Consider the following 17,514-nt stretch of genomic DNA (forward strand, 5'->3'; position numbering starts at 1 on the left):
AAGATCCCAATTGCACCCTAGGGCTGGTGTAGAAGGAGCCTAGGATTCCCCTGCACCACAAGCCAGGTGCCAAGTGCACTACAATTAGGAGTGCCTGTTGGCTCATATGTCTTCCTTAGGCTGGAAGTGCTGATCGGGAAACTTGTGCTCACAACTGCAGGAACACACTGGCCACATGTTCAATTTAAGGCATGATGGAAATCAGCTACAAAATTATTAAATATATTTTGTGACTTATTCCATGGTTTATTGCATCATTTATTGCATGAACACATGGCCTGGTAACTGTAATCACATCTGAAGTGTAATGTCTGCCAGGATCCAGTGTGTCACTTGGGCTGGACTCTCCTGCTCCAGCTGAGCAGTTTACCCTTTCAGAATCTCCAGGTTGTGCAGTAGGGAGACACAGCCTGAGTGTCGGTCTGGATTAGCCAGTCAAGGCTACCCTTTTCACTGCTGTCATCTGTCAGTAGACAGACCAGGGAGTCTGCGGAGCATGCTGAGATGTATGATAAGGAACTGCTGGCTGTGCAACAGCTTGGCATTTGAATGTCTATTCAGGGGTCTCCAGGTAAGGAAAAGAAACCTGGAAAAATTATCTTGGATTATTTGAACATGTGCATGAGCTATAGCCTCCTTTTAATGGGCGCTGCACCCATCCATTGGGTGTCAAGGTATTTCACAGAACTAATGGGATAGTTGTCACAGGAGCTAATAGTAATATTCAGTTTAGGACTGCTTGGGCCTCAGCTACAGTATTGTATACAGTTCTGGGCTCTGTAATTTCAGAAGGATGTGGTGAGACTTCAGAGGATTTAGAGGTAAGGGACTAAGATGATCAAGGGGTTGTAATGGAAAGGTTGAAACATCTAGGTATGTTTAGTTTGGCATAAAGGAGATGGAGAGAGGGGACACGATAGCAGTTTGCAAATATTTGAAAGGCTGCCATAAAGAAAAGGGACAATAACTGTTTTCTCTTATTGCAGATGTCAGGCCACAAAACAATGGGTTTAAACTGCAGCAAAGCAGACTTACTCAGTCTCAGGTAAAAAAAAAAAATCTTACTGATAGAACAGTGAAGTCAGCTGCCCAGGCAAGTTGGGAAATTTACTTTTTTGGAGATTTTCTAGAAGAGGCTGAATAAGTGGTTTTCTGGGATAGTACAGAAATAGCACATCCTGCATTTCTACAGGAAGTTACACTTAGATGACCCTTGAGGCCCTTTCTAACAGTATCCCTGTATTCTACATATTAATTTGTTCTAGTTTGCTTATTGGGCTTGATGAGAATGAGATGGCATATAGCCAACCATTCTAGCCTTTCTCCAGTCCTAGAGTCTGAACTTCATGCTAGGGACAGAAGTTGCACATAAACTGGTTTAAGTGATCAGAAGATGGTTTAAACCTGTAACAGAACAGAAGCCCAGTGTGCACAAACTAGTTGCAAAATGGTCAAAACTGTTTTAAGATAAACCTGGTTGACTGTAGTATCAGACTTAACTGATTTGGGTCAAACTAATTTGTGCAACTTCTATTCCAGGCCCCTTCCTGGTTTAAGTTAAATTAGAGTCCTCCAGCATCCCAGCATGCTCTGCAGTTCTGTGCTGGGCTGTGCTGTCTGCTCCAGAGAGCAGGGTTGGCCCTGCCCTTCTGTTCTCTAGCCCGAGCAGGGGTGGGGGCATGGCAAGATGGTGGCTTGCCATAGCCCCCTAAGGTGAAGAGGGCAGGAAGTGAGTTTATTATTCCTCCCCTATCCCTTCTCCTTCTAGGGACCCAGTTGCCACCTCCACTGCTTGCCTGCAGCCAGGCAAACCCTGACTATGGTCTCCAGGAGGGGGAGAGGGGATGGAGGGAAGAATTAACCACCTCTCTGTCTCCTTCACCTTAATGGGACTATGCTGGGACAGCGTCTAGCCATGCCCCTCCCACCCCTGCTGATGGAGCAGTGCGGGGGGAGGGATCCTGACAGGGCAGCAGCCTGTAGCAGAGTGCCCAAGGGAGCACAGTCAGTGAGGGATTTTATTCCCCCTCCCTTTTCTGTCTCACCGGCAGAGACTCCAGGTCTGCCTGGCAAAGCAGAATGGCCCTTGTCAGGTTCCCTGCCCCCCCCCCCAGCTGCACCAGTGGGACATGCCCAGATGCCAGCTAGCATGGCCCCATCAAGGTGAAGGGGGCAGGGAGGAGGTTATTTCATAGATTTCATAGACATTAGGGCTGGAAGGGACCTCGGGAGATCATCGAGTCCAGCCTCCTGCCCAAAGGGCAGGAAGTCAGCTGGGGTCATAGGATCCCAGCAAGATAAGCATCCAATTTACTCTTGAAGGTGTTCAATGTAGGTGCTTGAACCACCTCCGATGGCAGACTGTTCCAGACCTTGGGAGCTCAGACAGTAAAGAAATTCTTCCTTATGTCCAGCCTGAAACGGTCTTGCAGGAGTTTGTGACCATTTGACCTCGTCATCCCTTGGGGCGCTCTGGTGAACAGACATTCCCCCAGATCCTGGTGGTCACCCCTGATAAACTTATAGGTGGCCATCAGATCACCCCTGAGCCTGCGCTTTTCCAGGCTAAAGAGTCCCATGTCTCTCAGCCTGTCATCGTAAGATCTGTTTTCCTGACCTCTGATCATGCGCGTGGCTCTCCTCTGCACTCTCTCAAGCTTCTCCACATCCTTTTTGAATTGTGGAGCCCAAAACTGGTCACAGTACTGCAGCTGCGGCCTCACCAAGGCCGAGTACAAGGGGAGAATGACATCCCGGGATTTGCTCGAGAAGCATCTATGGATGCACGCCAGCATTTTGGTCGCTTTACTAGCTGCAGCATCGCATTGGAGGCTCATGTTCATCTTGTGGTCAATGATGAACCCCAAGTCTTTTTCTTCTGTATTGCTAACCAGTGTAGCACTGCCGAGCCTATAAGGATGCTGCAGGTTTTTCCTCCCAAGGTGGAGAACCTTGCATTTTTCGGTGTTAAACACCATCAGGTTCTCGTCTGCCCATTTGCTGAGCTTGTCCAGGTCAGCCTGGATCACCCACCTATCTTCTGGCGTGGATGCTTTGCCCCAAAATTTGGTGTCATTGGCGAACTTGGCCAGTCCACTCCTAACTCCAATGTCCACATCGTTAATGAAGATGTTGAACAGTATGGGTCCCAGGACAGAGCCTTGAGGGACCCCGCTGGTCACAGGGCACCATGATGAGTGACTGCCATCAATCACAACCCTCTGGGTCCGACCACGAAGCCAATTTCCCAGCCAGCGGATCGTGGTGGAGCCAAGGCCACAACTGGCCAGTTTGGCCAAGAGGTGATCATGGGATACCAGATCAAAAACTTTTTTGAAGTCAAGATATGACATCAATCTCTTCTCCCTTGTCCAAGTGATAGGTCACCTGGTCATAGAAGGAAATGAGATTGGTCAAACAAGACCTACCCGCAACAAACCTGTGCTGGCTGTCCCTTGGAATGTTAGCCTCGGCCAGTCCCTCAAGGATGGCCTCCTTAATAAACTTTTCTAAGATCTTCCCCAGGATAGAAGTCAGGCTAATGGACCTGTAGTTAGCCGGATCCACTCTCCTCCCTTTCTTGAAGATCGGCACCACATTGGCCTTCTTCCAGTCTTCCGGCACTACACCAGAGCGCCAGGAGTTTTCAAAGATCCGTGCCAGGGGCTGGGCTATGACGCTCGCCAGCTCCTTTAGTACCCTGGGGTGCAGGTTGTCAGGGCCAGCTGACTTGAAGGTATCCAGCTTCTCAAGATGTTCCTTCACGAGGTCAGGATTGATGGAGGGTAGGGGATCCCCCTCACCCAGATTTCCCTGTCCCATAGCAGGCATGGGCATCCCGTGTGACTGATGAAAGACTGACGCAAAGTACCTATTTAATAGGTTGGCTTTTTCCTGGGCGTCAGTTGTCAGTTGCCCCATCTGGTTTAGCAGGGGTCCAACGTTGCCCTTGCTTTTCCTCCGGCTCCCCACATATCTGAAAAAGGACTTTTTGTTGTCCTTGATGCTTGAAGCTAGTTGGAGTTCAGTTGCAGCCTTGGCTTTCCTGGTTTGGTCCCTGCAGGACCGGACCAGCGCGGAGTAATCCTCCTTGGAGGTGAATCCCGTCCTCCATCCTTTGTAGGCTTTCCTTTTTAGCCACAGTAGGTCCGCTAGGTCTCTGGAGAGCCAGGGGGGCTGCTGTGCCTTCTTGCTGCCTTTTCTCCATGTTGGAATAGATTTAGCTTGTGCACTGAGGATCGCTTCCTTGAGAAGCAGCCACTCTTCTTGAACTCCCATCTCCCTAGGGTCATGGTCCCTGAGGGCCTGACTGACTAGCCTCTTGTGCTTGTCAAAGTCGGCTTTTCTGAAGTCAAGGACTTGCCAGCTTTACGGCGGATGGTGAAGGTGATCAGCTCATGGTCGCTGTCACCCAACTTCCCATCAGTCACTAGGTCGCCTATTAGGTCGTCCCCCGTAGCCAGTACCAGGTCAAGCAGCACTTTGCCTCTCATTGGCCCATAGACTTCTTGAGTCAGGTAGAGGTCATCCACGCACGAGAGAAAGCTTTGCGCCCGCTCAGATTTAGCTGAGTGATCTTCCCACGAGATGTCCGGGTAATTGAAGTCACCCATGACAACCAAGGTCCTGGAGCAAGCGGCCTCAGTCAGTTCCTGGGCGAACTCCTGGTCAAGCTCGGGATTTTGAGTGGGAGGTCTGTAATAGACTCCCACCGTTGTGTCCCCTGTGCCGAATTCCCCACCAATTTTTACCCAGAGGGTCTCTAGCTGTCCATGCCGGTCGCCAACATCAGCTTGCAGGGACATGTAGCTTTCCTTCACATAGAGAGCTACAGACCTGCCCCTTTTGTCAGTACGATCCCTCCTGTATAGGGTATAGCCCTCTATACCTGTGGTCCAGTAATGGGTGGAGTCCCTCCAGGTCTCCGTTATCCGAATGACATCATATTTCTTTGCACTGAGCAGGAGGACGAGCTTGTCCTGCTTGTTGCCCAGGCTCATGGCATTAGTGTACAGGCAGGCAAGTGTGCCCTTGGGGGCTCTTGCCTTGCCCACAGATTGTGCCAGGGCTGGGGCAGGGGTGGGCTCCCTTAAGTGCCCCCTTAAGCGCCTTGCCCCGCTGGCTTTGCAAGGGCCGTTCAGCGGGTCAGCAGGGGCAGTAGTCCCCCCATCCCCCAGCAGGCTTAGTTTAGAGCCCGGTGGAGGAGGTCAGCCAGCCTGGCTGAGAAGAGCCTCCTCCCCAGGGGAGAGAGGTGGAGGCCATCTCTTCCCAGCAGCTTGCTGCCTCTCTCTCCGAAGACCGGGCTTTCTTCCCTCTGTCCCCTTCCCCCCCAGGGACTGCAGCGAGGGTATGCCAGCCCTGGCTGCTGCCCCTGCTGATTACTCGTCATGACCGCAAGCCTTTTCCCAGCAGTGGGGGGCTGTGCTGTGGCTGGAAGCAGGGTGGGCAGAGCTGCATGGGGCAAGTGGTGGCACCAGGGCTCAGAGGTGTGGCTCTGCTCACCCTGTTTCTACCTCTATCGTAGTCCCCCTGCGGAGAAGAGACTTGTGTTCCCCAGGAAACGATCACAGGAGCTACTGCCCTGTGAGGGTTCCTCCCCCTTCACCTGTGCTTCTTGTGAACCCGGCATGTCCCCTTAGGCAAAGAGGTGGGGGGGGGTGTTTATTTCTCCCCTCCCTCTGGTGTCTGAAGAGGACAGGGAGAAGGCTTATTCCACCGATCACCATGTGCAAGGAGTGATCTGCAGAGGCGGCCAGGATTGGCAGATCCTGTCTGCAGTCCCCTGAGGGCAGAGGGAGAGAATAACGCCCCCCTTCCTCGTTTGCCTCAGGAGGCCATGACAGCCAGCCTCTGGCCACTCACCACCCTGCTGCTGCACCAGTGAGTGGGGAGCACGAGGCAGACCCTAGCCTGGGTACATGCCAGTGGCACAAGGAGAGGGAAATTAAATCCTGTCCCATGCCAGTTCACTTGAGACTACTGCAGGACCTGGCTGTGCTCCCCCTAGCATAGCTTTCCTGCAGCTGATGGCATACTCTAGCACCCCCCCCGGCTTCTGGCCTGAACCACCACAGGCATATGCCTGCATTTCCTGAGTCAAATGGGAATGTGTATGGGTTGTATATGTGTATGGGTTCACTTGCAAATTGGTTCAATCTAAGCAGGTTACACTATCCTGCCAAGATTGAAACAACTGAGGCTCCAGCTTTTACAATGTCTCCAGCCCATGGGTTAATGTTGTCATTGAATACTTTGGATGAGATCTGGGAATTTAAGTTCCCCTGTTCAAAGATATGGAAAGAAGCATTTTGTGTGCTTTTTTCATGAAAAACAATGCTAAAACATTGAACTTAGAAGGTATTTCCCCTCAGATTTTAATAATTTTCTAGCAGATCAAATGATGACGTTTAAAATAGGTCAGTTATTTTCCAGTGTGTTTGCAAGCCAAGCATTGTGTGGATAAAACTTTCTCCCAACCCAAACAGTGAAGTAAGGTTTCCTTCCTGAATGGGCCAGAAAGAAGAAAAATATATGAAGTTGTCTCTTAATTCTGTTGACCATAAATTAATTATCTTTGGATTTAACTTACATTATTGTCTATACCTAAAAGCAGTAGGCACTTGTTGGCTGAGATTCAAGTAATTATTTTCAAAAAAAAGTTTTCTTGCTAATCAAAAAAAAAAGGAATGCCTCCTGTTTCCTTCCTTTGTTTATGCAAAAAAGCTTTTATAGTCTTTTGTCCACCAGTTGCAAGTGTAATAATTGGAAGACTGTTCTATTGATTTGTAGGGAAGTGATACTGGCATTGGCTCTCAAAAGCATTAATGGGAAGTAGTTGTCAATGTAAAACCTTCATACAGTGATCAGGGAATTGACTTACCTGTGTTTTTAATGATTGTCTGAAAAATATTTGTTTTTATTTGTACTCAGCAAGTTTCAGCTAACTAAAATTTTAAATGTCAAGCTACCATGTGATCCAGTCTTTTATTTGTGGAGTGAAATACTGATGGACGAAGTCAGCTTGAAAGGTCTAGAGCTCAGAGTTGTTCCAGTGGATTTCTTTCTTCACATCTGAATTAGGAAATTTTGAAAAATATGTACAAGTTGCTAATAGAATTTCACCCCATTGGAAATGTCTTCCTCCAGCTGTAATTTAGTATGCCATTATTCCATTTTAACCCATAGAAAGTATAGCGTAGCGATCCCCGGCTGACACTTTCACTTTTTTCACATGGTGTGATAATCTGGAAATAGAAGCTTTTAAAAAAAATTATATTGATCTGGGCAGAGAATAAAAGTGTAGGAATTAGATTAGAATGTCTCCATCTTAGAAGCTGCTAGAATAGGGAACCTATAAATGTTGGAAGTATTTTTTTTCCTTCTTTTTCTTTTCTTTTTTTTGTGCTTGTTTGTTTTTCTAATATATTCCATTCTCCTTTTGGAAGTGGTTTGTGTCCTTAATATTGGAATTATTTTGTTTATTGCAGGCAGTGCCAAGACCAGTATTAAATTACTCTGCTTCACATTTTCTTTTTTCTTTTGTTTCTTCTTTTTTTTCCAGTTGACAATTGGAAATTTTCTTGACAAAATGTCTCGCTCGATAAATGACTTAAAAATATTTTCTGATTTATAAAGCATACCCAAACAAAGTAACTTGTATTTTACAAACTTCTATTTGGAAACATAGTGTTGGAGGGTGTAACTGTGTGGATCAAGTCCAGTTGCCTGCTGCCTCAAACAGCCATGTCATCTAATCATTTTTATAAACTAATCAAGTCCCCTTACACCCCCATTCATTTTGTTCTACTTCTCTGATTAAAGGGCTTTTCTAATTGTTCTGATGGCTAGAAATCTTCCACTAATTTCCAGATAGTCTCTCCCTGTGTGTTCTTGAACCAAAATCTTTCTTAAGCTTACATTTTTTTTCCCTTTCTTGATAGTTTGACAGCATCTCTAATCCCACGATCATTCCAGTAGCATTTTTCTATATCTATTCTAGTTTCAATTCTTTATTCTTGAATGTGGGTTACAAGAACTGTGCACTATCTTCTAAATAAGGTCCCACCAGTGTCTTGTTCAATGGAATTGATACTTCCCCCATATCAACTGATAGTACCTTGCCAGATGCATTCTATTTATCTTTTTTTTCACAGCAAGATCCACCTATAATTCGGTCATCAGGTGATTGACTGCTGTGCTTGTCTTTTTCTTTATTCTTCTGTTTCCAACAGATTAGTTCTCAGTTTAGAGTAGAATTCTTATTAATACCTTGGTACATGACCTTGGTTTTTTATACTGCTGGATTACAAACTGTTTCTATTAAAGCAGTCCTCAAGGTCATCCTATCTTGTCCTGTCCTATCCTATCCTGTCCTAAATGGTTGTAGGTAAATTTCAGCTTATTCCCAGTTCTTGTGTATGTTTTAATATAAATAAAATGAAAATGAATCCAGTTTGAGATTACCATGTTCTTAACTTGGTAATATGTAATATCAGGTGACTGACTTAACCATATAGAACTTGACTCAGTGGAGATAACTTGATGTAGTTCACCTACCCCAGTACTTTGAACATTTAAACTGTTAAACCAATAAGTAAAAAAGTTTCAGGATTAAATACTGTTCCAGAGTTGAAAATTCTTCTTCAGATTAAAAAATATTTAGAAATACTAAAACACAAATTGGAGCAACAAATAAATAATGAATGCAAACCAAAGTAGCTTAATCTATAAGAATGCAAAACAAAAGCTGAAAAACTCTTTGATTTACTATAAATCATTTTACATTTTAATTAAAACACTCATTTGTTCATGTAACTTTAATGTTCAGTAAAATAGGCTACTGCACATTAAAAATGTATGTGTAGATGCACCCCAAACAAATTTCTTGGCTTTAAAGTGCCACATCAAGAACCATGCTAGTATGCTAATGTGCAGTAAAAACAGGCTATTGCACATTGAATGTCCCTAAAAAAGTTTGCAGTTTCACTACTGCAGCCTAATGTACATTTATTTAGTACCTCATATTAGAGGTACTACATTTAATGCATAGTAGCAGAAGTGCATTAATGAATGTGTAGACACGCTCCTTGAGTCTTATCCAGGGGCTACTGCATTCATTAGAGATTATGGGATAGTTCTACTAACACAAGGGTTTTCAACCTTTTTGCATCATTGTACCTCCAGTGGCCAGATATAGAGCAGTGTACCCACGACCACAGGGGGGAGAGGGTGGTGAGCGGCTGGATGCGGAATGGTGGCGGCTTCCATGTGCAAGCTTCCCGTGCCCCCAGTCCGGCTGGGTTGGCGATGCTTGTGTAGCAGCATGGGATGCTGCATGGGGGCACTCTGTCCCCGCCCATCTGTGCGTACCCCCTAACGCCGTCTCGAGTACCCCCATGGGGCATACGTACTTCTGGTTGACAACCCTTGTACTAAGATGGATCTGGCTTTTTATGAATGTGTGGTGTTCTCCTTGGCACACTTTCAACTTTAATTTGTTTACAATTTTCAGAATTTAAAGCACTTTTTCCCTATAGCCCCAAACTCTCACAGAATCTTTACAGTTAACCTTACGTCTTAAAATAAATTTATGACTAACCACATTAATTCAAATATATTTTATTTAAACTTTCATAAAAAAGGATTGACATAATTTAACCAAAAAATTGGATGATTGGATGATTGGGGAGGGCAAAACATTTTTAAATATATATATATATAATCTTTTAACAGATTATGGAAGAAACAAATACACAGATTGCTTGGCCATCGAAGTTGAAGATTGGAGCAAAGTCAAAGAAAGGTATATTTGTTTGTTTTACTTTAATATTTTAAATATTGAGCTGGCTTTGGGGGCAATCAAGCCGATTAAGTTACAGATGAGGCAGTTTCTTAGTACTAGACACTTAAAAACTGATTGATCTTCTTGTGTTTTTCCTAGAAACAGTGATGTTTCTTTTCTTGATGGAAACATTTTAAATTTTAAATGAGCTCATATGCAACAATGTATTTTAAATTATGAAGTAGCTTAAATCAGTAGTTCTCAACCATTTTGTACCAGGACCCATTTGTAAACATCAATGGCCAGTCCCAATCCAGTAAATAGTTTAAGTAGAAAACAGCCCCCTGGCCCTGCTGGTGCCCCCCAGTCCCCGAGCATGTGGGGTGGGAGGCATAGAGGGGGTCCCAAGCAACCCCTTGCAGGCTGGAACCCTACAGCCTGCAAGGGAAAAGCCTTCGTTTCCCACATTTTTCTCATTTAAAGTATAGTCTGTTTTTGAAGTTTGTTCATGACTCTTTCATATATTTTTGTGACCTACTTTTGAAACACTGTTTTAAATACATTTGAAGCTTTTGATGGGGCTACCAGTCTTGTTAGTAGTTAAGTCTGTCTTTATGCTATTCCATATCCAAAATTAAGATAGTATTAATATTTTTTCATCTATGATGCTGTTAATATAGGAAGGTCAAATCCTTTATGTTGCTTACCAAGTATAAATGTGGCATACAATTATTAAAGCCTAAACTGTTGTATATACACGTTGTCCGCATGACACACATTGGCTAAACTGATTTTGTTAGTTTGTTTGTTTTAAAGGAACTTAAATTAGCTAATCTTTTTGTTCCTTATTATGTAACAAATAAAGATTGTATTGAAAGCACTGTCTACTAATGTGAACCAGTTACTTATCCTACCTTTCAAATAACCAATTTAATTCACTTAGGTTTAAAATTTTAATTCCCTTAGTGAAAGTGTTCATTGGAATGTGTGAAAGTGTGTCTTACATGATCTCCCTGTTGCATGAGGAAGTACTTTTTTGTTCATCCTGGTATGTGTTCAGATTTAAACATTGGAATCAGCATGGATTGTCTGTTTAATTTATTGGAAGTATTTATTCTGATAAAGCAAGTAATCTTTTAAACAAAGAGAAGGATCTTTTCTTCAACTGTTTTGAAGTGGTGAAAAAGGTTGTGGCCACATATGAAAACTGAAGGAAACCTCCTTAATTCAGGTAATTTACGTGGGTTTCAATTTAGGGTAAATTCTTCCTGGGGTAAGGTAGTATCTTCCAGAGGTAGCAGTTCATTGCTTCACATTTCCCTGCAACCAGCTATCTCCAGGATTTTGCCTCTAGGCTCCTTGTGTGGGGACAATTTTGTTCATGTAACCATGGCCTAAGGGAGCTTAAAATAAGAGGTAAAAAACAAAGCTTTCATGAAAACCTGTGCTTCTTGTGATGGCTAAAACCTAAGAAGGACGGGGGTAAATATTTTTTTTTTTTTTTTGCCAAGGAAAGAAAAGGTGTCTTAGGGTCTTCTGCTGCCTTACATATAAAATTAAATCATGGATAACATCTCTTATATGGATGGAAGTCTGGATGAACTCCCATGAGCAAAGGCTAAAGAGAAGTATTACAATATTGTATTCTGGGTTTGTGTTTGGGGATGCTACAAAGAAAGGTCTAGAAGAGGGATTAAAGATAATGTTAATAAAGTTTGCTGATGACTTTGCCAGAGAGAATAAATGCATGTGCAGAAAAATAAAATGAACATGGAAAAACAAAAACTTGTGTGTAGAGGAATATAACCTGCAGAACACATGCCTGATAGGAGTGAGAAACTTGAATATCCTTCTAGCCAAAATAAACTTAAAGTAATGGTGAACAACAAAGTTGTATACATGTACATGTATGCTACACTGTACAAAAGGCAAGGATTTCTTAGGTTGATGTATCTTTTATTGCACCAACTATGTAGTTGGGATAAAGTCAGACTAGCTTTCAAATGCAAGACATGGTGAGATCTGATGAAGAATATCTTGCATAAGAAAGCTAGTCTAACTTTATCCCAACTACATAGTTAGTCCAATCAAAGATATATCACCCTAAGAAATCCTTGCCTCTTGCATAGTTTCTGGACCATCACAGCTATAAACATCACTCTTACAACACTATACAAAGAAAGAGTGAGTGTACCCCAAAGAGTTCCTGAATATTGCATCACATTTTATTTATCTACAAGACATGGGCAACTGGTGTCACCTTAGTCAAGGGGCACATGTCCCCCCTGCAACCACTCCCTCCGAGTGGTATAGGCGGAGTCCCCTGTAGGTGATCCTGCCAACCAGGGGAGGTTTCCCACGAGCAATCCTGCGACCTGGGAGCAAGCGCCAGATCATTGCTGCAGCCACTCCCAGAAGCAGCTGGATTGGAGTGATAGAGCTTGGGTGGGGGGCGGACCAGCGCTCCTGCTTGTCTCCCCCCTGCCTATTGCCTAAGCAGTGAGCACGGACAGTCAGGGGGTGCACGTGCACCCCCTACGCATTACCACTTTTATAAGACATTCTTATCTCTCTAATCATATTTACATGGATTATTCCATTTGCAGTTATGTAAGATTCCAGTTGTGACCACAGCAGTTGTTTATGTGGGGAAATGCATTAGCAAAGTGCTTTAGATTTATTTTTGCCTCATTTAATGTAATTTAACAGCTGAAAGAAGAAGAGAGCCAGCTCAAACTAACTAGCCAAGTCTCTGTGTATTCAGGTTTTAGAATGTCTGGCCCTCATCCATCCCCTAGACTGAAAAATGAGTGTCTAAATGAGTAGACAGTAGGCTGGGGAGGAGCAGGGTTAAAACTTAGAGGGAAAATTGTTGCTCTACAGACCAATATGCCAGAAACTGGATAGAAGCAGATGTGATGCAGGGCAGCTTCTCTCAAATCCTGGTAGGATAATCCACCAAAACCAAGTAAAACAGCGGTGTCACACTCATCTGGTCCTGAAGGCTGAATGAGGGTCACTAGGTCGGTCTGTGGACCAGACCGGGACTGACTCCTGGGTCCAGCCCATGCACCACATGAGGCATGTACTTGCCCTGGGGCTCACTGTTCACACAGCTTGGGAGGCTGGCACAAGGTGTGCGCTGTCTGTGGCATGCAGGGGGAATCTGGCACTGTAGGCAATGCGCACCCTGTGCTGCCCCAGTGAGCCCCAGGGCCAACACGTGCTGCATGCGGTGTGTGGGTGGGACTGGACTGCCCATGTACTCTGCATACAGCAGAGGGCCAGCATGGGGCGCACTGCATGCAGAGTCCCTCCCCCAGACTGGCTTTTCACACTGGCTTCGGCATGTCCTGATCTGGACTAACCCTGGAACTAGTATGCGGGGCCAGTTCAGTGGGGCACCTCATCTTGCACATACTCTAGACTGAACCCCAAAGCTCTGTGCAGTGCCAGGTTTATCCCACATGCTGCATGCAGCCTGCGGGCTGGGGCCAGCAACCCATGGGCCAGATTATATGGCTCAATGGGTTGAATCTGGCCCATGGGTCATATGTTTCAAGTAGGACAGTTCAGTCTACTGACTTTGTCTGTTAAAGGTGACCTGCTGTTTTGGTACTTCACAGTTGTATCTGGTAGATTTTTGTCATCCACAAAATTGTATAATTGGAAGAACATTATAATTCCAACTAGTATCTTGATGTCTTTCGTGGTGTTCAGTCATCCATGAAAATGGTTTGATTTACTGCTTTATTTTACTAGCTGATTATTTAAATTGGCAGTTATTAGCTGTATGTTGCATTGTAATGCAAAGTATGCAGTATGGTTAAGTTCTGTCTTGTCAGCCGTAAGATCTAGGCTATTTTTGGCTCTGCCAGTGGTTTTCAGTGTTGGAGAAACTGAGGCTCAGGGATTAAGTTACCTCTTTGTTTCTCATCTGTTATAGTAAAGCTTTGAAATCCATGGTTGGAAAGCCCTATAAATGAGATTAGTTATTTTTATGAATGGTAAATTAATATATAATATAAACTATAAATATTTTTTCATATAATTAGCTAACTAATGGTCCTGCGCTTTTACAAGCTGCTGAAATAACCTGTATATCTTTACAAAATGCAGAATATATTTTACAAAAACCAGATTTCCCAAGTTAATTACTGGCTCTCAACTGTTCTATAAAGAGCAAAACAAAGGAATTTCCTGAGTTTAACAAACAACAGATGCTTCAGTGTTGAGTTATTCAGGGGAGGTGAGGATAAAACATTTCGAAATGTATGTGTTTGTGTATTTTCCAAACACTAAATACTTTTGAAGGAAGCCACTTTTCAGGCTTTGTTGATTAGATATAGTTAGTTTCAGATAGTTCAGGGAGAATTAAGTCAATGAAATATACCTAACCTCTCATTATTACAGAGAATGTAATGATTAGGTTTTTCTTGGTTTGTGTGTGTATTTGTGGGAGAGGGTGATTACTAAATGTAGAATCTTCTTTACTCCTAAGTCTTGTTTAAATCAAGGAAACTTAACTTCATTACTAAAATATTGTTAGGCTTTTTAAGAGTAAATATTTTTAAAAAATGAAATATAAACTCCAAAGGCACACCCATAGGTGTGTATGGGGGGAGGAGTTACCCTGCCTTTTGTGGTAATTTTTTCTCCACCCCCCCCCCAAACCCATCTTAGTCTCTGTCTTCAAATTACACTGTCCTGTCTTCTCTGCTTATTTTGCCACCTTGTTTCGTTATTTTTTTATCTGCCTCCTGAGCTGTTCCAGTTTCATTCCACCCTTCTTTCTCTCATTTGATATTTTTTTTCACTTGAGAAAGAATTAAATGAGGCAACAATCAAGCTCCAAATAGGACCAGAGAGGTTTTTTTCTATTTCCGTCTTGTCTCCTTCCTCCTCTATGTAATTAAAGCTAAAAATATTCATTTGTAAAATGTGTAGTCTCTTAATTAATGATAACAAGTTGCTGCCATTTGCATTTTCAGCTGGTAAACCAAATATGAAATGCGTCTTATGACGTGACTTTCTGCTGAGCACAGTTGTAATTTATGCTATATGTAGACTTGGCAGGATTTGATTTTATCTGTAAACATTGATAAACAGTGATTTTTACCTCACACTCACAGGCTGATGAAAAAATGTTTCCATCATTTATAATCAAAATTTATAGTAAGGAACATAAGAAAAATGATGGCTGCTGAAGTGTGTGATGAAAGGGAGAGCAGTCCTGCAGAACCATGCTGATTGCAGTTTGCACAACTCCCAGGAGCCCCAGGGGACTAGGAACAAAGGAAGAGAAAGTGACTAAGCAGACGATGGAGCTATGGGCCAGAGGAGCCAGGACAGATGACAGCTCTGTTGCTCAGTTGGTGGCTGTCCTACAGTAGTCATGTTTGTCATTAATGAATTGTCTGCCCCTTATACTCCTAATTTCACTCAATCCTGAAAATTTTAATTGATTAAATTTGAAATAAATGCTTAAAAATAAACGTTAATTTATAAACAATGAATTCTGCCAAGCCTAGCTGTATGTGTTTGCTTCACCATTGAATATGAGATTTATTAATTCAGCACGAGTAAACATCAGTTATTCCTGTGGAAAATTATTACCATATCTTCTCAACTCATTAAGGAAGTCTGATGTGATCTCAAATCAAGTATATTTAAAGAATAGCTAGAGCTGCATATCTGTTAAAGAGGTATCCTCAAGGATAATAGTAGAAACAATACACATTGCTACATTATATGAATTATAAAAGACTTCTGTACATTGCATGCTTAGGAAAGCAATTCGCTGATTACACAGGCATAGGAGATGTCAGGGAAGAGTATGTCCCATGTAGGAGGGTGTCTGTCCAAACCCAGTATCATTTCGTTGGTGACTTGTTTTTGAATGAATGAGGCGGCATCATAATGCCCGGTCAAGGTGGCAGTAGTTTTTCCTGTCCCAATTCTTTGTACAACAGGACTTGATTTGTTTTATTGCTGTGCCAATTACAAGCCTAGAAGATTGATTCTTTCCATTTATACATAAACACAGTTTACCAAAGGCTAAAACTTTTCATTAGGAACAAAATAAGGAGGTTTCTCCCTTGAAAGAGGAATTTGTAACAGTAATTTATGCATTTTTTAACACTAAAGAGACAATACAGAGCAAATAAAAAGTCTGACTTGAGACTCTGTCTTGGTTTTAGATTGTACTAAGGAATGAGTTTTTATTATTGTAACCCCAAATTCAGTTTAAATTTTGCAATAATGTATTGGGAAGTGTACTTTGCATTTTCTGTTCAAAGGTTTTTTGGAGTCAATTAAATATGCAATTATCTGAAATGTATACCAATATAATCATGAACTGTGTATCTGATAACTTGGACATAGATTTAATATGCAGTGCTGACCAGAAAAGTTTTCTTATGTAATTGTTCCTAATAAGTACCTTGTTATCAAATAGCATATGTAGAGAGAGCCTTAAAGCAACAGGCAAGTCTTTGACGCAAGAAAAATGGCTTTTTCTCTGGTCCTTTCCTGTTAGTAATAGTTTCATACATAAAAACTAACTTGCATAGCAGCATTATTGCTTGCCAGTTTTTAAATGTCATATGTGCAAACACCTCATACCTTGTGCATGTGTTCCACTGAGGGATTATATCATTTCTTAAAATATATAAATGAATTGTTGCTCATTATGCAATATCATTTTTTGCTATGATTAACTGGGCTGAATCCTAACTTTCCCAACTTCCTACAGAGTAAAAATCGAGGTTGCACTTGTTAATAGAAATTTAACACTTGGCGCACAACTGTGATCATCGCAGTAAACACATTCTTTTTTCCAGTATATTGTGAATCAGCATTTATGTTGTTTTTCTTGTTTCTCCATTTAAAAAATGGAAAAGTAATTGTATACTTCCCTCAGCACTTTTGTATACTGACCATGGCACTATGTGTTTTTAAGGTGAATTAGATGGCATGTTTCTCAGTTTGTGATGAACCAAAAGTTCTTTTCCAGTAGTTTTTAAAACGGTGTGACTTACTTTTTTTTTATACCTACTCTACAAGAGACATGACTTCCAAAAATCAAACAGCCCTTTTTCCTTCTGAAGGCCAAGTCAAGGCTCTCACTTATGTCCACATAACTCCCATTTTCTTCTAGTTATAGCTGCAGTGATACCAGTGGCCTCTCAAGCACTTCAGTGTGTTTGGGCAGTTATATAGCTATGTTTTGCACAGAATTATCAATTAAAGCAGAAAGATGGACCTTTTTTGCTGTTTCTTGGATGGTTCCATATTATCTTAGTCTCATCCTCTGATTTTGTGATATTGGATATTAAACTTGGCCTAATATGCCAGCTGCACAAACCCACTGCTGCCTTCCTTTTCCCATGCCCTATTGCACCAATTGGTATTGGTGCTACCCTCTGCTGTTTTCCAGGAGGATTTGCATTGAACTGAGATTCTGAACCTTTTTATAGTTGAGGCACTAAACAGACTCAAAGAAAATGTTAGTTCTTAATTTTCACTCGGTTTTTGACTAGAGAAAAATAAAGGGAACGCAGAATAAATGAACATGGAAAAACCACAGTAGGTCAGAAGTGTTTTTAACAGTATGACTTCTTATTTGACACCCCTAGGTTTATCTTGTGAAATGTTTTTGCTTGCATACCTAATAGTACTAACATTAAATAACACTTTGCAGTGCCCTTGTAAGTATTTCAAGGCACTTCAGG

General features: G+C 42.4%; 1 protein-coding gene across 3 annotated transcripts in view; it reads left to right on the forward strand.

The window, feature by feature from the left end:
- The window catches only part of BICC1 (BicC family RNA binding protein 1), a 228,326-nt gene that overhangs the window by 98,247 nt on the left and 112,565 nt on the right, over window positions 1-17,514 (forward strand). For 2 of the 3 annotated variants that reach the window (XM_090058872.1, XM_090058873.1), the window contains exon 3: window positions 9,733-9,802. The exons of the other annotated variant lie outside the window; for it this stretch is intronic. In XM_090058872.1, coding sequence (XP_089914998.1) covers window positions 9,733-9,802 — 70 coding nt within the window. The remainder of the gene's footprint in view (window positions 1-9,732; window positions 9,803-17,514) is intronic. 3 annotated transcript variants of the gene reach the window in all.

This window comes from Crocodylus siamensis, chromosome 7 (assembly GCF_052110815.1).
Source record: "Crocodylus siamensis isolate JL-2025a chromosome 7, ASM5211081v1, whole genome shotgun sequence".
NCBI lineage: Eukaryota > Metazoa > Chordata > Crocodylia > Crocodylidae > Crocodylus > Crocodylus siamensis.